Source organism: Ctenopharyngodon idella, chromosome 13 (genome assembly GCF_019924925.1).
Source record: "Ctenopharyngodon idella isolate HZGC_01 chromosome 13, HZGC01, whole genome shotgun sequence".
NCBI lineage: Eukaryota > Metazoa > Chordata > Actinopteri > Cypriniformes > Xenocyprididae > Ctenopharyngodon > Ctenopharyngodon idella.
In genome coordinates, this window is record NC_067232.1 from 32120754 (window position 1) to 32144279 (window position 23526).

General features: G+C 41.2%; 1 protein-coding gene across 1 annotated transcript in view; it reads right to left on the reverse strand.

The window, feature by feature from the left end:
* Positions 1-9282: 9282 nt before the first annotated feature.
* ifngr1l (interferon gamma receptor 1-like) overlaps positions 9283-23526 on the reverse strand; it is an 82778-nt gene continuing 68534 nt past the window's right edge. The window contains 4 exon segments of the mRNA XM_051916353.1: positions 9283-10948; positions 10951-11000; positions 11002-11195; positions 15716-15849. Of these exon segments, the coding sequence (XP_051772313.1) occupies positions 10884-10948; positions 10951-11000; positions 11002-11195; positions 15716-15849 (443 nt within the window). The 3' untranslated portion in view covers positions 9283-10883.

A 23526-nucleotide genomic window follows, 5' to 3' on the forward strand; every position in this document is an offset into this window, starting at 1 on the left:
AGTGCTCGCATGGATCGTCAAGAGGAACAAATGGTTGCTACGGGTCGCGCGGTGCAAGCCTTGGTAGCGCAGGTGTCCGAGCTCACTGCCCAAATTCAACACCTGAAGGCCGAAACAACAAGATCGCCCACTGCGCCACCCCCACTGCCAATTCCCCCAGCTTCAGTGGCGACAAGCCATCAGAGCGAACCCCGTCTACCACCTCCTGTACAATATTCCAGTGAGCCCAATCTCTGTCGAGCATTTTTAACTAAGTGCTTGTTGTTCTTCTCTCTACAGCCTTTGACGTTTTCTACTGAACAGACTAAAGTGGCTCTGGTGATGACGTTATTATCGGGACATGTGGCTCTGTGAGGAACGGCGGTGTGGGAGAATCAACATCCCTGCTGTTCCTCGTTCCAAGTGCTCTCAGATGAAATGAGGCGGGTCTTTGGTCGCGGGTCGCAAGGTGGCTCGTGTGCTGGTGGATCTATGTCAAGGACATCGACCCATGTCAGATTACTCTATTGAGTTTCATACCCTGGCGGCCAAGTGCAGATGGAACAAGGAGGCGCAGTGGGACATTCAAAAGGAGATCTTCACCCTGGAATTACCCACAGATCTTGACGGTCTCATCGAACTGGCTCTTCGGGTGGATGCTCATTTGCAGCGACGGGACCAACAAGCTTTGCAAACTTTTGTTCCTGAAGTTCCTGAGTATTCTGCTTCCAGTGTCTGTAATATGGTCAGCCCCGCATTAGATCAAGAACCCATGCAGGTGGGCAGAGCTTGGCTAACACGGGAGGAGAAGGATCAGCGGAGATTAAAAGGACTGTGTCTCTGTTGTGGTGCTGCTGGACACATCGCGGCTAACTGTCCTGTAAAAGGCCAAACCCGGCAGTAGAACCTGCCTGTTATCACACACACCACCGGCCTGATAACCTTCATTAATTCTGGTAATCACCCTGAGGAGTTATTGTTCCTGCTCACTGACTCTCCTATGGCCCCTATCGTTCTTGGTCACCCCTGGCTTGTTCGTCATTGTCCACTCATAGACTGGGGTCTTAACACCGTAGAGCAACTATTGTCATGCTTCTTGTCTTGTGTCTGCTTGTTCGTCTGTGTCTTGTTCTGTGTTGCAGGATGAGTCGGTGAGCCTGTCTAACGTGCCTGAGGAGTACCTTGACCTGAAGGAAGTGTTCAGTAAGTCCCGGGCTTCTTCTCTTCCTCTACATCGTCCCTATGACTGTGCTATAGATCTATTGCCAGGTATGTCTCTGCCTAAGGGCAATACTCGCAGAAAGGGTTATACTCGCTTTCTGCTCCAGAAAGGGAGGCCATGGAAAAATATATTTTTGATTCTCTAGCAGCCAGGCTCATCCGCCCTTCCTCTTCTCCAGCAGGGGCAGGATTCTTTATTGTAGAATAGAAGGATGGTTTGCTGCGACCATGCATTGACTACCAAGGGCTGAACAACATCACGGTAAAGAATACTTATCCTTTGCCGTTGATGTCTTCAGCTTTCAAGAGGCTGCAGGGAGCATCCATTTTCACAAAACTGGATTTACGTAATGCCTATCATTTGGTTCGCATAAGGGAGGGGGATGAGTGGAAAACTGCGTTCAATACCCCTAGAGGGCACTTTGAATACCTTGTTATGCTTTTCGGCCTGTCCAACTCTCCCGCAGTCTTCCAAGCTCTCGATAATGATGTGCTAAGAGACATGGTCGATCAGTTCATATATGTCTACCTGGATGACATATTGATATTTTCCTCTTCTCTCCAGGAACATGTTCAACACGTCAGGCGGGTGCTCCAGAGGCTGCTCAAGAATGGGCTTTTTGTCAAGGCGGAGAAATGCGTTTTCCCATGCACAGTTGGTTCCTTTTCTGGGGTTCATCATCTCGTCCGAGGGAGTGCACATGGATCCCGACAAGGTTAAGGCTGTGATGGATTGGCCAACCCCAGATTCCCCGTAAGGCTCTGCAGAGGTTTCTGGGGCTCACCAATTTCTATCGGCGGTTTATTCGCAATTTCAGCCAACTAGCCACTCCTCTGACCGCTTGGACCTCCACCAAGACGATGTTCAGGCGGTCTAGCGCAGCTGAAGCTGCCTTTTCCAACCTCAAAAGCCTGCTTCGTTTCGGCTCCTAATCTTGTTGCCCCTGATCCTTCACATCAGTTTGTGGTGGAGGTCGACGCTTCAGAGGTGGGGGTATGCACGGTTCTTTCCCAGCGCGCTCTCACAGGTTTTTTATCTGTCGAACGCAATTACGACATTGGTAACAGAGTTGCTGGCAGTCAAGGTAGCGTTGAAAGAGTGGCGTCATTGGTTAGAGGGTTCGAGGGTACCCCTTATCATCTGGACTGATCACAAGAACCTTGAATACATCGGATCTGCCAGGCAGGCAGGCTCGGTGGGCACTTTTTTTTCCGGTCATTTTGATTTTTCTATCTCTTATCGTCCGGGTTCTAAGAACATCAAACCTGATGCCTTGTCTCGTGTTTTTGACCATTCAGAGCGTTCGTCCACTCCCAAGAGCATCATTCCTGAGAGACTCGTTGTCTCTACACTCACATGGGAGATCGAATCAAAGGTTCCGCATGGCCTTACAAAGGGTAACGCCTCAGTCCAATTGTCCACGAGTCGCTTATCTGTGCCGGAGGAATTACGGTCGATGTTTTTCGATGGGGTCATTGCTGTAACGTTGCTTGCCACCCGGGGGTTAATCGTACCATATTTTTGGTCAAGCAGTGATTCTGGTGGCAATCCATGGCTTGTGACATTCGGGTTTTGTGTTGGCCTGCTCGGTGTGTGCTCATTGTAAGACTTCCAATCAGCCTCCGGGGGGGTTACTTCAACCGCTGTCTGTCCCTTCAAGACCCTGGTCCCACATCGCACTAGATTTCGTTACTGCCCTACCTCCTTCTCAGGGCAACATGATCATTTTGACTGTGGTGGACCGGTTTTCGAAGGCGGCTCATTTTATTCCCTTGCCTAAATTACCCTCTGCCAAGGAGACGGCGGTTACTGTCATTGATCATGTGTTTCGCACTCATGGCCTCCCGATGGACGTGGTCTCTGACGGGGACCCCAATTTGTTTCCAAATTTTGGAAGGAATTTTGTTGGTTACTGGGGGCGAGTGTCAGTCTTTCTTCTGGATTCCATCCTCAGAGCAACAGTCAGACTGAGCGGGCCAATCAGGACTTAGAGAGAGTGTTGCGATGTTTGGTGTCTCAGAGTCCGTCCTCCTGGAGCCAGCAACTCTCATGGGTTGAGTACGCGCATAACTCGTTACCAGTATCGTCTACGGGCCTCTCTCCGTTTGAATGTAGCTTAGGGTACCAGCCACCCATTTTTCCGAGTCTGGAATCCGAAGTCGTGGTCCCCTCTGCTTGCGCTTTCATCCAGTGGTGTCGTCACACTTGGAGGAGAGCCGGATGGACTCTCCTTCAGGTGGGGGTGCGCACTAAGGCTCAGGCCGATTGCCACCGGTCAAAGCCTCCCATCTACGTCGTTGGTCAAAAAGTGTGAACATTCCTCTCCGCTCCGTTTGTAGTAAATTAGCTGCTAAATTTATTGGCCCATTCACTGTCACTAAGATCCTTAGCCCAGTGGCAGTCCACCTCAAAGTAGAATTCATCCCGTTTTTCATGTCTCCAAATTGAAACCTGTTTTTCACTCACCTATTTTCTTCCTGTTGGATATTACTCTGAGGACTGGTTGCCCATTGCGATCCCTGTGCTGCCAAGACACTGTTGCCATCTGCACCCACAACATTCTGACTGTTGCTTTCTCTGCTATGCTGAAAGTTTGTTGTAATAATTAATTTTTCTGCATTCACAATTGACTCCTCGTCATTTCCCGTGACAAATAGCGTTATAGTGTAGGACATAGTGTAGCACGTCACTGCGTAGTGTAGCATTGTGTACTACGTCGCGGAAGTTAAAGGGTTAGTTCACCCCAAAATGAAAATTCTGTCATTAATTATACACCCTCATGTCGTTCCACACCTGCAAGACCTTCGTTCATCTTGTAGCGTCTGGATAGATCCGGCGTAGTCAATCAACTTTGGAAATTTCAGAATACTTTTAGCCTCCTGAACTGTGCATGTAAATCACGAATCGGCTCCGGCAAGTCCGGGACCAATTGCCCCATTGGCACCTTTGTTACCCCAGTAAAGAAAAACAGAACATATTCTCACCAGCTCCAGAGACTTCAAAGAGTCACCCTGGTGGGACTAAAGGTGATGTGGTCACAGACACTGGCCACAACCCCAATACACACACACATACAGACACTCACAAACACGCATGGAGATTGTGAATGTACATTTATCCTCCAAATATGACTGTGCCAAAGTGTACCCGTCGCTGTATTTAAAGGTGCATGTATTTATCCCTAGTATATAAGCTTAGCTATGACTGTAGTTGTATTAGTTTTCTTCTAAACGATAAAACTCAAGTATAAACTGTATCTCCCCTTTTATGTCTTTGCCATCTGACAAGTTTGGTCTCATTGTAAAGCTTTCGTTATGCTCTAATTGAAAATGTATGTCACATGACTGTAAAATGCATTCTTCTATTTTTAATGGTACTTTGAAGAAAATGTACTCAGATCGGACACTTCATAAACCATGCAAATTAGGTCATAAATGGAGACAAAGAAAGAGTTTGCCCGCCAAAATCGCACCCTCATCATTGGCTGATGTATCCCAGGAGGAGTTCTGGTCTGTTGTCCTTAAAACACAATGACACGCGTCTCTCGATTGTCTCTCGATTGTCTCTCGCCATTTCACACCCGTCTCTCCCGGACGTCTCAGGCGACCGCGCTTCCATCACGCGCCCCCTCTTTTCGGGACGACCATCTTTTGGCAACAAGTTTCTTTGTCAAACCCTCTTCATCCGTCGCCCTAAGTCTTCACTCTTCATCGCCTAGGAGACGGACTCTTTTTCTTTATTTTCCGGTTATCTTACTCTTAAGTTAAACCCTTGTTTGAAAATCCCGCCGAAGAACACCTTCTCGTAAAAGGACCAATCGCTTCAGCCGCATGCACCGAAACTCCTGCAGAAACACGAAACGACCACAGCACCTGAACCTATGCAAGTATAGAACCATTCTCTCCAAAGCGTTTTAAGCTCGATGTGTAAGCTGAGTTTCCTTGCTGGCTCTCAAAGGTTTTAACTGTTCGTAAGTTGCCATTCCTTTGATCACCTCTGTTTTCTTGACTTTACTTTCGCTTTCTATATATGTGTATTGTTTGCGTATGTTTAGTAGTATAGTCTCTGTATCCGTAGTTTCATATATTAAATACATTATATTCATGCTCGATTGTTGTTTTTGCTCATGCAACAAACCCAGGTCACTTTAACGTTTCGATCCAGTATCCTTGCTTTACGCATTGATGCTAGAATAGGAAGTCTTTCTCGTGGCCAGAGAAAAACCTTCCTTTTATAATTGGCTATGAGGAGCTAACGGTTTGCTGGACAAACTAATAGTTTCTCTAAATTATTATCAAACCAGAACTAATCATATATGTGATTGATTATAATTCGTTGTGATTAATTCACAATATATGTATAATTCCCTCTCGGGTCGGTATATGTATTATAATTAATCATAAAGCTTTATGATTTATTATATTCATATATTTCACCCATAAATTAATTAAATACCTGTACAGATTCGCTACAATCTTCAGAACGCAAATTAAGATATTTTTGATGAAATCCGATGGCTCAGTGAGGCCTCCATTGACAGCAAGATAATTCAATGCCCAGAAAGCTACTAAAGACATATTTAAAACAGTTTGTGTGACTACAGTGGTTCAATTTTAATGTTATGAAGCGACGAGAATACTTTTTGTGCATCAAAAAAAACCAAACAAAAAAAAAAAGACTTTTTAACAATATCTAGTGACGGGTGATTTCGAAACACTGCTTCATGAAGCTTTGAAGCTTTATGAATCTTTTGTTTCAATCAGTGGTTCGGAGCATGTATTAGTGATGTCCGGTTCGCGAACGAATCGTTCTTTTGAACCGGTTCTTTTTAGTGAACCGGTCGAACCAGTTCACCAAATCGGACTGAATGGTTCGAAACAGTTTGCATCTCCAGAGCAAGCACTAATCCACAAATTACTAAAGTTACTCACTTTTTGACGTGCCTGACACTCCCTTTGACTCTAAATAAACCAACATCCCGTTATTCAGTTACTCCAACAGTACACTGACATAACCTGCTGTGAGAGAACTGATGATGATGAGCACGAGCAGCTGATGATATACTGAGCATGCGCGGCGTACACGAATGAACGTGCACGGCCTGTCACCATTCTCGTTCTCGAGTCAAGAATCGGTTGCATCCGGTTGCAACGGTTTTCGGATCACCAGTACACAACCGAGAACTGCTTCTTTCGGACATGTCCGATTTGAGAACCGATGAGCTGATGATACTGCGCATGCGTGTAATTTTTCAAGAGAATGAAAAGCATTTTAGTCAAGTTTTGTTGAACATCGGAAAGTGTGATAATATAAAACATACTGGAAATATGTTTATGACTTAATTCAAAATATAAAGTTTATTGTGCTTTTCCAAATACACTACAATAGATTAATAGCATACAAAATATATACTGTACATTATTTTTCAGAAGCTTCATTTTGCTTCTCTGATACATATCATCATCATGTAAAGTTACTGTCTGTTTCAGACTGGATGTGAGTGCTCAAGTCCCTGTAGCTCTGGCAGTGTGTGATCTGGACACACACCGAGGCTGTTCTCATTGAGGGCCAAGACCCTGTTTTGATAATCTCAGACATTCTCAGACTTAACTTTGCTTTGTTAGAGTTGATGAAAAGCATAGAACTGTAAAAACAATCCAAATAAAACACTAAAAAAGATGACATATTTAATTTGTTTACATGCATGTCACCATTAACCAACATCAGAGCACAGTGAACATGAAAGTGTTGTTGTTGAATTATTGAAATATTAACTTTATTAATCTCAAGGGGACTTCAAGTAAATATTTTAGGTCAACAGAGAAAAACATTTGGGAATCCCTGCCCTACAATGTTGAAGATCAGAAATGGTATAATTGTGATACTTGTAAAATGAGAAGAAATATTTTTGAATAATATTTTCAAATCTTAAACACGATTATAACACAGCATTATGGATTATTAAGTTTTGGATGATTTCACTTACCATTATAAAACACATGACATGAAAGTAGGTTGTTTTTCAGTGCAACGTATGGTCAAAGAACAGACACGATGTATGCTTTATATAAATATATACAAATATGTGTGTAAGAAATTATTAGTAATATAATATTTATTAGTAGTAGTTATTTCTCTACACAGTATTTTACTGTTAACTAAATACAACCTGTTTTTGTTAATGAAAACAGGATGTGCTCTTTTGAGTAGAGATGCACTGATACTAAATTTCTCTGCCGATACCGATAGCCGATTATTCAGAATGATATCGGCCGATGCCGATACCGATAGTTTGGTTTTTCTTAAGGAAAAAAAATCTCTCCCAAATAATGTTGCAAACTATACAGGGAACCTCTCATTTGGTACACTACACTATTAGAGTTTACAATTAACAACAGAAGTTTTATATTCAGCTGCTGTTTATTTTCAGATATAATAATTACACTCAAATAAAAACTGAAATGTTTGTATAAAACTTAGTATCACATAAGGTAGTTTTCATAAGCACTTATTGTCTTCATGGCAAATTTACACAAACATAATTAACAGTAAATAAGCTCCTCTCTAGTGTTATATATATATATATATATATAGATAGATAGATAGATAGATAGATAGATTTATAGTTTATATAGATTATAGATTATAGATAGATAGATAGATAGATAGATAGATAGATAGATAGATAAATAGCTAAGGAACTGTGAACATTGGAAAACATTCCTGAGGTAAATTTGACATGATGTGACATTGTTCACAAGCTGTTTTATTGACGTCTTTCGGCAGTTGAAGCACAAATAAAGTGATTACATGAGACGTGATACATTCTGGTAAGTTGTACTAGGCTATATCTTTCAACATACCTTTGATATTCATGCATGTTTTTCGAGATATAACTTGTATTGAAGAGGAAGAAAAGACTTGAGCTTTGCGCAGCCGCCTGAACTGAGGCATTACAGCGATCTGACACGTCACATTTAAGAGCGTCAAAACACCATTTATTGTTTGAATTTCATGATAAAATGGACAGAATTTGAAAACTGAAACTTTTATTCTTATCAGAAGTAACAAAGCACAAAGCCTTTTGCGATTATTGGACGGGAGGCGCTACAAATAATATTTGATGTAGCAAAAAATAAAAATAAAAACGCAGACCTGGCAACCCTGGCTTAAAATACGGGTGGTTCATAGGGTCAAAAAGAGCCTGCTTTAGCGTCACTATTTTTAAACTGTTAATGCGTTAAAATTCAACACAAAAGCTGGTTTGCCAACCGCCAAGAAGAAGAAGAAAAAATTCAACACAAGAGTGATTTTCTTCACACACATTAGGCCTATGTATGAGTTGCAGTATGAACACGTTTTTCCGCACCCTTTTGATTGGCCGGATATAATCGGCCCTGATCATCGGCCGTTTTTAAACAATCGGCCGATGGCCGATAGTGATAATAATAGCTTTTATCGGCCGATACCGATTGTTGGCCGATACATCGGTGCATCTCTACTTTTGAGGGTCCATGTTAAAGGGGTAGTTAATTAAAAAATAAAAATTGTGATGCCCTCATCTTATTTCAAAGTTGTAGGCCTATGACAATTTTTTTTTGTGGGACATATTTTAAAAATGTATCAGTGTATTTTTCATACAATGGAAGTCAATGGGCACCAAAATCAGTTCTACTGGTTCCTAATGTTCTTCAGAATATCTTCTTCACAGGAGAAAATAAAACATACTGGTTTCGAACGGGTGAGTAAATGATGCCAAAATTTTCATTTTTGGATGGACTATACCTTTAATGTATTATAATTGATTAGTACTTGGAGACTAGTGATTCCCAAATAGGTGTGGAATGATTTTGATGTTGCTTTGTTGAAGCAAAAAAAAAGAAAGAAAAGAAAATTGTGACAGATACAAGTAAATGTGCAATTGTGTTACTTTAATTAGGCTACAATTTTACATAATATCCAGTAAAAATGTGTAGTTTGGTGTTGATAAAGGAAGTTTGAGGCTTACTGACATGGCTGTGGAGGCTGGGAAACACTGGCTATAAAATAAATTAAGAATTACACAAATACTCACAGCAGGCTAGCTTATATACATTTTATTAGGGCACAGATGTTTATTTCAGGCATTGTTGTTAACACTCTGCTGTCACCGAATTACAAAAAGGTATTGTACAGGCTACTAACCAAAATTTTCAAATTAATAAGAAAACCTCACAAATGAAAAAAAAAAGAAAAAAAGATAAAGACATCAAATAGTAATAAACTGTATTAGCCTAGACGAGCATGGGTTATTCGCTGATTGTTTGCTCTGCTGTGTCTGTAATCAATCAGGCAAAACAGCACAGATGATTTATCATATCATTACACAATATATTCATAGTTTTGAAAATGTCAGCTGTTGCAGTTAATGCTTAACATTGAAACTTCATTGCCGTTCCGACACACACAGTACAATCTTTTCGTCCATTGTGCTTTCTGCGTTTGTTTGGATGCCCCATTTCTATTGGCCGCGCAGGTAATCGTCACAGAGCGCAGCGGCAAAAGCTGAACTATTTGGAACTTTGACCGCGGCCTGCGCGAAAGCTGTGCTTAGGTCGACGCATCAACAAATCGTCCTCGCGCAGCACAAGCCATTGAAATAAATGGGTTTCATAGCGCAGCGCATTCCGCGTCCTGTGTGAAAGGGCCTTGACGTGGGTCCTCATTCAAAGTTTAACGCAGACTGTCAGGACAAGCCTTTATGCAAAATGGAAATGTTTGTGTTAATTCGTAACATTTATAGATAAGGATATAGCCGTAGAATGAACATTTTGCGCTGAAGATGCACATGCATCTGTCAAAGCGCCTGACAGGGCAAGCCATTACACTAATGAATTAGCTCGAAGCTTAAAATAAAGAATTCTCATGTTTTGATCAGCTTTGATCACGCATCTTTCCTGCAGCAGCTCAATCTGTTTCCTCCACTATTTTTAGGTGTATTTTGTCCATAGAAATGCTTTATTCAGTGCTGTAATTTGACACGACTGGCGTAAGTCTTCCGTGCACGGTGGGTAGACCCGACTAATCGATAATGAGAATCGTTGTCGATGATTTTCATTATCGATTATTATCGATTTTATCAAATAGTTGTTGCAGCCCTATCGCTGCAGCCATATCATTTAAGCGCGTCCAGACAGAGTGAGCTTTTGCGCGGTAGCAAGGGAGGAGGAAATATATTGCAAACTCCAATTCTTTCTTGACCCAAGAAATTATAAAAATGTGTTCTCATCTCATGCAGAAGTACAGTCAAAATGTTGATTCTGTAACGGCATGAGAGGACATGTGCCCGTAATTTTCCCACTGACATGTTGGAATACTCTTTGGTTTTTAATGCTTTATTCAACATCACAACAGGCATAATAAATGGAATACACAAATATTAGTCAAATACACAAATGATTACGCTGTTTTTACCCCACTACTGGGAAACAACCTGATTTATTAATAAACACTTTATCTTTGCTAGCAAAATAGAAAAAGATTCTAATTTTCTGTGATTATAAAATGAAGTAAATGAGTAAAGAAAGAAGTAAATAAGCAAATTAATGATCAAAGTCAACTATTGTAACACTGATCTCACAGGCTGACCTTATGATTATTGAGCATATTGCCCAACACTAGTCATTCTTACACATGTTCAGGCCTACATTACTGGTGGCCGTGGGCCGTATGCCTCAGCAAAGTCCTCTGGACCAATCTCAATCAGACATCTGGATTGTTATAATCAGACGACTGGCCCAAGACTGTAGATTCAACATCACTCAGGTTCATTCATTTCTGTGTTAGCAAGGTCAGTGGTCATTTCACAGACTTCCTCATCTGGAGAATTGGGGAAAGAACAATAGCTGCCTTTGTTCAGTAGGGGTTGGTGTTTAACAGGTGCCATTCGAGAAATGGCGGGCTGCTCGGATTGTGAAAGGAGTGTTGTAGGAGGTTGGTCGTGATCTATGCTTCGCTGCATATGGAAAAGAGCAAATGGTTAGTCTTGGCACTGCTGATAGTACTACTAAAATACTGAGTCAGCAGGAAGTCACTAGACACAAATCAAAACAAAAGCTGCATAAAGCATAACAGCACAAAGGAACAGTTTTTAAACTCAATTTAGTCAATTTACTGATCTTTATATTATTCCAAACATATGACTTTCTTCTGTGGGTTGTTCTTGCCCATAACATGAATTTTGAAGTCACAGTACAGCACTATGGCCACATACACACAGCAGTTGTCAATTCATCTTTTAGCGCTTAATCCTGTTCTGGACATACAGAGTTCAGTCATTTATGGGTGTGACAACAACATTTTGCAACCAAATTAAAATTCAGGTAGTGACAAGAACATTTACGAAATTCTACACAATGGGTACCAAACTGAACTGAACAACTAGTTGTTAATGATGCATTTAAATGTGCATCAGGGACATGTCTCTCTTACGTAAGTGTGGTGCAAGAAAACCCCAGGGAAAGAAGAACGAGCCTTGATTCATGTGTTGCCAGATCTCGCTAAAAAACAAAAAGCCCCTAAATTGAAATAAATCCAAATGCTTTATATTCAAAACAAGACCAAAATATTGTGACCCACACCTCCCCACTTTAATAACTCCATGAACTTGAAAGCTTTATAAGCCAAACCCAAGCAAGCCCAAAAAATGCCTATAATAAGTGGACAAGGTAACCCTTCAAGTGCGCTGTGTGAAGCAGCCATGCAAACATAAAACATGACACCATTGACGACACCGTAGACGGTGGTTTAGTTAAAACTGCCAAACAATGAAGTTTCTTGTCGCTATAATGTTACTTTGCTCAAAATAATGGATACAAAACACACAAGACGCCAGAATGTTGCTTTGGTTACCACAATGTCAATCATTGCGATTTCAGGATTCCCTTCACTCCTGTATAAATGCAGTTGTCAGTCCTGAAACTTTACAGTGTGTATGTGGCTTATTATATGGGTCATTCCGTGTCAACTCAACCAGAGGTCCCCGGCTCAAATTTTTGATTTTGTTAATATTTTTTCTGTTGAAAGAAACATAAATAATATTAAAGATTAAAAAGCCAAAATATTAAATGTCACAGATGTGTATTTACTGAGTAATCCACTATTTTGTAGAGGGGGGTCAAAATAACAATTTTCACCTTAGATTTGGAGCCAATTTTCAGGGGTGTAAAAATGACTTTAGAAAGACGGCAGCATCATTATATTATTTTTTACACAGAGATTGGTAGGTCTATTAGTAAAATCTGTTGACTTTAACAATCTTTGTTTCATTATATGCCAACAGTGACAGTTCAAAAATCGTAAAAAGCACTTCTTGTGTTTCTTGCCTCAAGTTTGCATGCCTGTAACTCAAGAAGTATTAAAGATATCTTAATATCATTTTAGATTCTGGTTCTTAACAAACTTTCCTTTTGGTATCTGCATTTTAAAGGCCCTCGATGGTTCAATCCCAGAGATATGGAGATCTTAATGCGGATCCATTAGTAAATTGTACACATTTTCAGTGGACAAAAACCAAATGTGGGTCACTTTTCATACAGCTGATACTTTTTTATTTTAAAGAGGAGTATCTGAAGAACAAATAATGTTGAAACTAGAAATGTATCTCATGTTTTTTTTCTAATATCTCAATTCCATAGAACATACCTGAGTGCCATAAATACTCCTTTTCCAAAGTTTGCATGCCTGCAACTCAAATTATTCAAGATATCTTAATATCCTTCTAGATTCTCATTCTTAATAAACTTTTCTTTTGAAATCTTCAGTCAACAGATTTTACAAATAGACCTACCAATCTCTAAATAAAATAAAATAATGATGCTGCCATCTAAAGTAATTTTTACACCCGTATAAATTGGCTCCAAATCTCAGGTGAAAATTGTCATTTTGACCCGCCTCTACAAAATAGTGGATTACTCAGTAAATACACATCTGTGACTGTGACATTTAATATTTTGGCTTTCATCACTATTTATGTTTGTCTTTCTACAGAAAAAACATTAACAAAATCGAAAATTTGAGCCGGGGACCTCTGGTTGATTTGACACGATTTGACCCATAAGCATATTCTTCAACAACAACAACAACAGTGTCCCACAGAGGACAAAAAGACATACAGTGCATTATGGGATCTTTCACCAATAATACACTAAAATTTGGGCAAAACCAGCGGTGCACATAACTTTTTTGGTCTGGTTCTCAAGGGAGCACCTGGAGACCATGCTTGGTACTCATACTTTACGCGACACACTTACCCTAAAAGCTGTCCTCATCATTTTCCTCCTGACTGCACTCCTCACTATCTTCTTTTCTCTCGAACATGGTAGATGATGATAATGATTTTTTTTATTTTACTAACATTAATGACGCAGACAACAGCAAGAATATTAGGCTGCTGTCACTTTAAGAAGGAAAGCACGGACCGAATAACTGACACACATCCGGTTCCTTTCTCAACTGTTCACTTATGATGACATAACCAAGAGAATACTTGCCGAGACAGGTATTTTGACATAATTTAGTTTGAGCGCTCTCTCTCTCTCTGTGTGCGTGTTTCGGGGGTGTGAGGCTGTGCGCACAGATAACAGCTCGCGAGGTACGATTTTCGCCTCTTCTTCCACTTTTAAAATAGTTTGAATGTGTTAGTTGGTGAGACAAAACATGTCCAAATGATAAACTTTCACTCTATGATGGTTAAATTTAGCAGTTACTGCGATCCGTTGCACACCTAATAATTAAAGAACACACTTCTCATCATAACCAGAGATGGAGAAAAATCCTACTCCAGAAAGTAAACGTGTCCCTTTGAACCGGTCCTCAAAAATGTTAGTACTCGAAAGCACTTCCCGCAATGTTTTCTGGTGCGCATAATTTATTTTTACCACGCAAGCGCACATGCGTACCACTTATGTGCACCCCTGGGCAAAACAATGTATTTTAGAAGGCAGCAAATACTTATATTTCAATAGTAGATATATTATGTAAAATATATCAATAATAATATAACAATAATAAACAGATTACCATTCTTTTTGGTGCAGATAGTGGCACAGAAATAAAACTCTTTACCTATAAAATATTTTGTAACCAAAATCACCCCTTATTCCCTAGTGAAATATTAGTAGTGCCAAAGTGGAGTGCACTTATTCAATCCCAGAATTCAGTTACTTAAATTGGAACGTAAAGCAGTGGCAAAGCTACGGGTAGTTGGTCATTTTCCAAAAAGATGTGTGAAATAATTTAATAAGCGCTAACAATTATAATAAACGTATTTTCACACTATAACTTTATTAATTTATTTAGTTAAAAGAATGATTAAATGCATTTTTCATGGTCAATTGCAGGTGGATGGTTTCCCCTCTCCCAGACCTTATTCGCCAGAGAAACAAGTGCGCCACCATCTTTATAATATTGTCTTTGAACTTCCGGTTTTACAGTAGCTCTGTATATTTCTATGGCATTGCTGTCAAAGAATAACTAGCTGGTGAAGTAAATTTACTTGTTGTAGAGTTAACAAAAGTTATTATGAGCATTGTATGTTTAAAGCAGCTGCTTAATAAAGTTAATAAATACGTTAATAAAGTGAGATTAAATACAAAGTATGTTTGTGTAATTTAATATAGTTAATTATTACAGGTTTGCGTAAAATTCTGATTGCATTTCACTGTTTTTTATTCATTTTGAGGAATACTAAATGTTTTTGTGCAAGTGAGATGAGTAAATGAATGTTCACATTTAGACTAGAATCACAATAACCATCATGTTCACACAGCACACACAACACCTCTGCACTTTATTTCTCTCAACATGAAGACAGGAGAGCTGTCAGTCAATACATGTGAAAAAATAACTTAGATATTTTGTTGTAAATTGAAAAAGTAATGCGTTACTTTACTAGTTACTTGAAAAAGTAATCTGATTACGTAACTCAAGTTACTTATGTGTTAGTAACCAGAAAGTAACTAATGCCTTACCCCCAAGACTGCTGCTAACAATGTAATCTATTATATGTAGAGTTACACTTCAACTAAGTTTAATGGTGCAGCGCAAAAATATTTAGTAGTTGTAATTTAGTGCCCATATATACCAAAACTAAGTTAATTTGCACACAGCTGGTTCAACCGGCCCCTGATGTCTACTTAACAGCACAATAAGAAAGCTGCACGCACTGTATTAGAAAAAATGAACAAAGTAAAAATGATGAGGATCTTACCGGTCTCAGGTGTCACAGGTGGGACACAGACGTTTCTGTAGGTATATGTAGGAATAGCATCAATCTTCCCTTCAAACTTCAACTCAACACACTGTCCGGCCACACTTTGCTTAAGGGGGATTTCTGTAGTGCATAGATCCTCATCCGCAAAACATAAGTATGAACTCTTTTTCTGAAGATGGAGAATAGAATAGAGTGATTTTTAAAAAGAAAAATTGCAATAACAGGTCTTTCAAAGGTTTTTTTTTTTTGACTGCATTTCTGACCTGATCATGTGTGATTGTGTACTTGAATTCATTATTCAGAATTTCCTCCTCATAAAGTAAGTAAGGGTGCTGAAAGGACACTTCAATCACATCTTTGTGGACAGATGTATTTACAGCTGGAAAGTCCATAGAGCCTGTAAAAAAGCACAAGCCAATATTGCTTAGAGAAACAACAACAACAACAACAAAAAACCCCAGAAATAATAATCGAATAATATTATTCAGAAATAAAAAAGTAATCTCGCGACTAAGGCAAATTAATTCTATCTAGAGATGTTTATTTAGGGTAGATGTTCATTTTTTTTCTTAACAGAGAACCAAAGCTGGTTAGCTGATCATTAACCACTAACCGACAAGCTTGTGTTAAATTAAATATTGTGAGTGTATGAAAATAAAAGTAAACCCTTTACAGTTTCAAATGATGTCTTATCTGTATGACCATAGATTGAGTATTTTAAGTTGTTTCCACTGTTATAAGGGTGGGAATCAAGTGATCACACCGGCACCTCACGCGGACACACGACATACCACTACTAGCATTGCTAACTTGACAACATCGCAGCCTGTTCATTATCAAAATAAAATACATGTCAACCAAACATATAAAATGTTACACTGCTCAATTTAAACAGTCTGTGTACAGTCTGTGCCATTCAGAATGAATGGATGAATGAAATGTGGCCAAATGAGAATGAACACATAATACACAGTAAAGGCAGCTATATGTTTAAATAGACACAGTACTGAAAGGACCAATCAAGTAAATATTAATGACGTCATCACTAGGGGTGTAACGATATGGGCCTATTGTAATACTGCGATATAAAAATGCGACAATATGCATTGGTGATATGAACAATATGAATTTAAATTTTTGGATGAAGCCTTTAAATCATGGGAATAGTCATTTGAAATGCTTTGCGATTAAAACTGTGATAGATTGCATTGATCATCTGAAGTGCATACGCAGCAGCAATCCTTAAAGTGAAAGCATAGACATTTAATTCACCATATTGAGTCCAAGCCTATTCAAGTCCAACCCTGATGTAATACCAAATTAAGCATTTTAATCAACAGTACATTTTTGTTAACTTTTTACCATAATAATACAAAACCCTTGTCTTTATTTTGGCTTAAACTATCGTAATTGTATTGTGTCATGTATCGTGAAATGTATCGAATCGTGACACGAGTGTATCGTTACTCTCCTGGTCATCACTGTCAGTTACTTCTGAATGCTGAACATTCTTTCAAACAAGATTTTCAAAGATATTTAAGCTCAAAGTTTACTAAAACTATAATTAAGTGTGTCCATACACACCAGTTTGGGATGAATAAATTAAAATTAAAATATTAATAGTATTTCATCATTAGTGTCTTGCAAACACTGTTAAAACACTGTAAAAAGTATAATACTGTGTATGATTGTTACATACAGAAGGGAGCGGAGACACAGGTAAGGATTAACAGGTTTATTTCAGGTAAAGCAGAGCGTGAGCAGAGTGCAGGTGAGTGATGGCAGATGAATAGGTCGATGAGCCGATGAACTGGAACTGATACTTGACTGTGTTCTCTTAGGGAGCGTGGATGCCGGGAGACGTGGAACAGACGAACACACAGGAGAAGCACAGGAGACGAGGAGACCCTAGGAATCACTGTGGACGCTGGAGACAGGTAAGTAGTCGAGTAAGGGAGTCCTGGAGGTAAGTAAACACTGGTATGTGTTAACGAGACCGGACAGTGACTGAGTGAACTGGCGTGACTTTTATGTGGCTGTGGTGATGAGTGTGAATGAGCGTCAGGTGTGGCTTGTCAGTACTCAGGAGAGGGAGTGCGATGTGATTGGGTGAGTGTAGAGCCTGGCGTGTCTGTGACAATGATTAAGTTATACTCAGAGAACTTACATTTATATGTATGTTTCTTCTCATCATAATAGTCTATGCTGTAGGTGAATTTAATGGAGGCACTTTCTGATTTCTCTTGTCCAACCTGTGCTGTCACAGCCACAAAGTAATCATCACCCGCATCGTTGCTGTAGTCGCTGATATCAAGGTACGTCTGGGAAGTGTCAACAGTTTGGGAATCACTAGAGACAAGACAGAAAGAGTGTCTTTTGAATAAGAAATGTCACATTTTTTGAAACTTTTTGTCAGCTGCTTTTGACGCACACACACCCACACACACACACACACACACACACGTACCTATCAAAAGTTCTGACCAGTACACTGAACTTCAGCTGTTCAGCTGGATGACTGTAGTTCCAGTACAACACATTCACAAAGTTGTGGCAAACAACACTGACGTTTGTTGCAGAAGGAACTGTAGAAGAAAAAAAAAAAAAAAAAAACGGCAAGATTTAGACACCATCACAAACTCTCTATTACAACAACTCCTTCAAGTATTGCTTAACAGGTACTGAAATGTTGAGGCTAGGGCTGGGTAATAAGCAAAAAAATAAAATAAAATCTTGATATTTTTTTTCAGAACGTTTGACCGATTCAAGATTTCAGGGTCTAGGGTTGGGAAGTGGTAACATTGTGATTATGATAAATATTTGGTGTGGTGATGATGGCAAGAGACAAAACGCTAAACGAAATAATGTCAGAAGAATTGATTGGGTGATTCTCACAAAAACGTGGTTTTAAAAATTTCAAACATAAAAATAAAAAAATGGGATAGCTAAAGTGTGTGTTCCCTTTCGAAAGGGAACTCAACTCTGCGTTTACCGCTATAGGGGAACCGTCACTTGTGACAGGTGTCTGAATGCCAAAGAATCACACCACTCCAATCCTATTGGCCGGCAACAGCCTATGACGTCATCATAGCGCGAACCCGGAAGTATAAAGGGAGCGCCTGAGGAAGCAGTCAACATCTTCTCCTCTTTCGGGACTGTTCTGTCTATGCCATTGTTTTCAACGCCGGTAAGGAATTACTCTATATATGCCTTACAAACGTTCAGGAGAATGTGTTCATCCGTGTCCCAGGTTTTTGACACTTGATTTACACGTTTCTGGCGTTTTTTCTGTCTGGAGAGGAGCACGCATAGACGGTGCTTGAGGGCGCCGTCTGTGTGTTTGTCTATTGTTCACTGTGAGCGTCTCCCTATCGGGATGCTCCGTTCTCGTTTGGCACTCATCCCGAGGGAAGAGGTGTCTGCATCTGTGCCTGGTGATTCTAGCCTCGTGTGTGCTGAGGCAATACGGCGGCTGCAATCATAGGGCTCGCAGGTGAGCTCGTTGGGAAGCTTCCCCGGGGCTGACGAGGATGAGGGGCTGGATGACGGTGACGTCCGTGTTTGTAGTCATCGCGTCCGATAACGAGCGCTCCTCTGGCTGCTGGGGTATGTGGAGCTGCTGTGTTTTTGGGACGCGCTTTTCGGCGTTCTGCAGCTGCCGTGAGAGCGCGTTAAGAAAGGGGCCGTGCGCGGATGGCTCATCGAACGGTTCCTTTCTGTCCATGAATGTTGCAGCTCCCAGACTTTTCATTCCTTCCTCATCTCCGTGTTTGAGATCGGGAGGGCATGAGAAGTCCCCTAGCCGTTCAGATTTGGATCTGAGCCAGACAGACGGGAGGAGGAAGAAGCCAGAGTGAGATGGGTGATCGATTGTAAACACCGTTGCGTTTGTAATCGATCCCCCAGCTATTTAAAGGCCGATTTATATCTACCCTCTCCTCTTCTTCTTTCACCTCATATATATATATATATATCATGCTCAGATACTTCTTATGGTCAGACTGATGGCTGGGCCCAAAGTAATTATTTCTGTCGGCCTGCTTTTTCGGTTTAATAATGAGAGGATCTTTTAGGCTTAAAAGAACCTTAGATTCTATCCTTTTTCATGTAAAAAAAAAAGAGAGTATTAGGGATCTTTGGTCTTTTAACCGCAGGAATATGAGATGGGTCTATTTTATGTTTTTAAAATAAGACCTTGTTTTCCTGTATAGTTTTTCTGAGCATGTAGTTTATCAGGAGGCTGGCCCATCTCGAGCTGAGGCTCTGAGACAGGGCCAGAGGTCCAGTATGGCCGCTCAGGCACCTCCTCTTTTCAGAACAGGGAGCAGAGACGGCTGGACTCGAGGAGGAAAAAGCAGGTTTGAGGAGGTGATCAATCACATACACCAATAGCGTCTGTGATCAATGCCCTCTCAATGCAGGGGCAACTTTGCATTTGCCTTCACCCCTTCTTCCTCCGCCTCCTGAGTTTGAGCTTCTTTCTACTTGCTCAGGTGTTTCTTTTACAGTTAGGCTGATGGCTGGGCCTTTGATAATATTTTTTCTAAAGGCCGCCTTCTGGCTTGATAGTGAAAGTGCTTTTAGGCTTAAAAGAACTCTTGATTTCATCCTTCTTCATGCATAAAAATAAGGAGGGGAAAATCTTTGTTCTACGAGCCGCAGGAAGGTAAGCTAGGTCTATATTTATGTTTATAAAAAGTATGGACCTTGTTTTTCCTGTATAGCTTTCCTGAGCATGTAGTCAGTAAATTTAGAAGGGGTTCTTTTGGGCAAAATAACTAGCATTAGGATGGCTAGTTTTCAAAACATGCAGGCCGCTTTATGGCCGCTATTTTGTAGCCTCCTATGTTAGAGTAGCTTCTCAGCTAATACTTTAGTTTGGTTTGAGTTAGCACTCGTCACTTCAGTTATTTGTGTGCAGGTCGGCTTTATCAGCCCCCTGACATTGTTTGCTTGTAGTGCTTCATTTTCTCCTCATATTTGAAGGATTCAAAATTAAGCCCAAGCTTTGTTTGGCCCAGTAGGCCTTAGCTAGCGGCTAGGCTAGAGCTAGGTTTAGGTGCTTGTTTGTTACATCACCCTTACTATTACTATCCCTATGAGGTTGTATAGTTCCTAGTTCTGGCCTCCTCCTGAGGGAGTTGCTGGCCGTATGCCCATTTTCCCTTCGATGTGATGTAGGTGCTAGGTTATCAGCTAGGGTTATAGGCTGTTATGAGCCTTCCTGGTGCTGTTTTTCCCAGGTGGTAGGCCCTTATCTTTGAGAAGATAAGTTATGCAGTGTTGCTAGGCCCCACTTTGTAGAACTTTGTCATGCTTATAATGTTTTTTTTTCATGAGCCCCTTGAATTATATTCAAGTTTGAGTATACAGTGCTAAATGCTTTTAGCTTTCGTTCTCAAGGGTTCAACACAGATCTCAGATCTGTTTTGTGAAAACATTTATCCTGTTTGGATGGCATGGATTACAAAGCATTTATTTTTGCTTTGGGTTCTAAGCCTTAGCCCTACAAACTTTAAAATATGTGAGCTTACTCTAGTGCTGCCACAGGTTATCACCTGTTTCTGTGATAGCAGGCTGTGTTTAGCCTCTATCTAAGGACGTGGTGTTTTGTTGTACTCCCCGGCTAGGGTTTGTGTTTCACTGAGTGCATCACCTGTTGAATAGCACACTCAGGTTGAGTGTAGAGAGTCTTATTCTGGTTAGAATAGAAATGATCTCTGATAGCTCCCAGTCGATCATGACCACAGCAGCTGTTTTACATGTACTATTAAGATTGTTGGCTCTTTTTGATAGCTTCTTTCTGAGTACAGCTTGTATCTCGGGCGCTGTTGGTTTACGATCGCAAGTTTGCTCACATATCTTAGCACTGCCTCAGGCTTATGCTCATGTTTGTTTGAGATGGTAGGCCTTGTAGGCCTCCCTTAGACCATGGTAGCATGTTTATTTGTACCATGTACATTGCCTGTTGGAATGTGTAGGCTTAGCTCAGGTTGTGTAGCTAGTTACCCACAATTAGCTTGTTGGGTCTAGAGCTGGTCCCCTTTGAGCTTGGTCCCTATTTATGACCACACATGGTGCTAAAAGTAGTATGCACTGCCAGGCCTCCTTTTCACTTTTCATGTTGGTTATATTTGAGATGGTTGAGTCTTGTTTGCTGACTCACACCGCCATCGGCCACGCCCACCTCTGTAAGAGTAGGCCCTAGGTCAGGCCTCTCATAGAGTACTGTGGTGGAGTGTGTACTCCTCTTATCCAAGTGTTATCGAGTACTTGGCCTACTGGCTGGTTTAGTCATGAAGCTACCACTGGCTGATGCCATGTGTTCATGAAGGTTGAAGGCCCTACCAGGGCCTCCTTTCAGTTTGCATGTTGGCACAGTTTTGTGTTGGTTTCTATGTGACTCATCACCATGGATGGGTCATGATTGCCACTAGCTGACGCCACGTGTTTACAAGTCGTAGGCCTTTTTTAGGCCTCCTATGTGTCATACTAGAGTTTCGGCTGTGTACTCCTCTCGCTTAGAGAGTAAAAGGTGCTTTTACTGAGTATGTTTTCTGAGTGGCTTGCCTCTTCAGGGTGAGTTCTTGTGTTAAACCGATTGGTTGTTCGGTTTTATGCATTTACTTCCTTGAGCATGGTCTCCTTTAGCTCTAGTTGAGCTAAGTAGTTACCTTGTTTTTAACTCGGTTCTATTTTGCTCCTAGAACTTTAGTGGCTGCTAGCTGGCGCCGCATGTGACAGGTAGGCCCTCGGGGCCTCCTTTGGGAACATGCTGGCATGTACCTTTTACATTTCTTTACTAAGAGAGTAAAGGGGATTTTATGTCGCTGGCTGGCCAGGGCTTCGGGTGACTTATTAACCTCTTTTGTAGTTGGTTTGTCCCGCCTGGAGCTTGATAACACTGCCACGAGCTGATGCCACGTGTCTGCTGAGGTTATAGGCCCACGGGGCCTTCTTTGGTGCGTGATGGCGTACGCTGTACTCCTCTTGCTTAGAGTAAAATGGTTCTTTTACTGAGTACACTGCTTGCTGGATTGTGTTAGGATGGACTGTTTTGTGGGCACTCACAGCTACTTAATTACATGGTTGGTCGTGCGCCCAGCATGTTATGTTTTCAGGTGAGTGGCCTTATGGTCCACCCTGGAATACCACCATGCGATTTGAGTTTCTGGTGTGATATTTAGTTCCTCTTCTAGAACTTTAGTTATGTTGAAGGCCCCTTTTTTTCCTGGTCTCCATGACTATGTGCCTACAGTATGGTCTGTCTGTTAGGTTGAGCTTCGTACTTCCCTTTGGGTTGACTGTGTAATTGTGCTTAGCTCCCTAAGCTGGTCATTGGTTGTAGACTTCTATGAAGTCTCCCGTTGAGACCAGCCCCAGGCTGGTTTGTGCTCCCCTGTACCAGGGTTTTTCTAGCGCACAGCCTCCTCAGTGCATTAGTCAGACACTGAGTAGATCCTAGGATGAGCGGATTATACTCTCCTCAATACGATAGCACTGAGCTGAGTTCTGCTCTCCGGGATGCGCGTGGGTTTGAGTTGCTTACTGTTCATTTGCAGTCGCTCTTACTTGCTCTCTTCTCTGAAGAATGCGTTATGGAGATTCTGTGTATCAGACAGGGTTGGCCCAGACTAAGTTTGGCCTTCGCCAAATTAGTACGGCTTCCCTGGTGGCGCTGAGGGTGACTTTGTTCCCCTCTAGTGACTGGCCGGGGTTCCTTTCGGTTTCCTGGCCACATTCCCTTTAAGGGACCGCTTTCCACGGAATGCTGGTCCCAGATGCCCTGAGCAGCTTTGGAAGGCTTTCTGCGGAAGGCCTCTTTTAGGCTCAGCTTGGGCTGTTGGCCGTAGGGAATGCTATCACTGACAGCCTTGCGTGACCCGAGGGGGAGTTGCTCCCGGCGTTTCTCTGAAACTGCTGGGCGTTTGTCTAGTCATTTGGCATGCACTCTCCTTTAGCATGGCGGCGTGGGTATATCGTTCCCCATAGCAGTAAACGCAGAGTTGGGTTCCCTTTCGAAAGGGAACGTCTCAGGTTACGTATGTAACCATGGTTCCCTGAGAACAGGGAA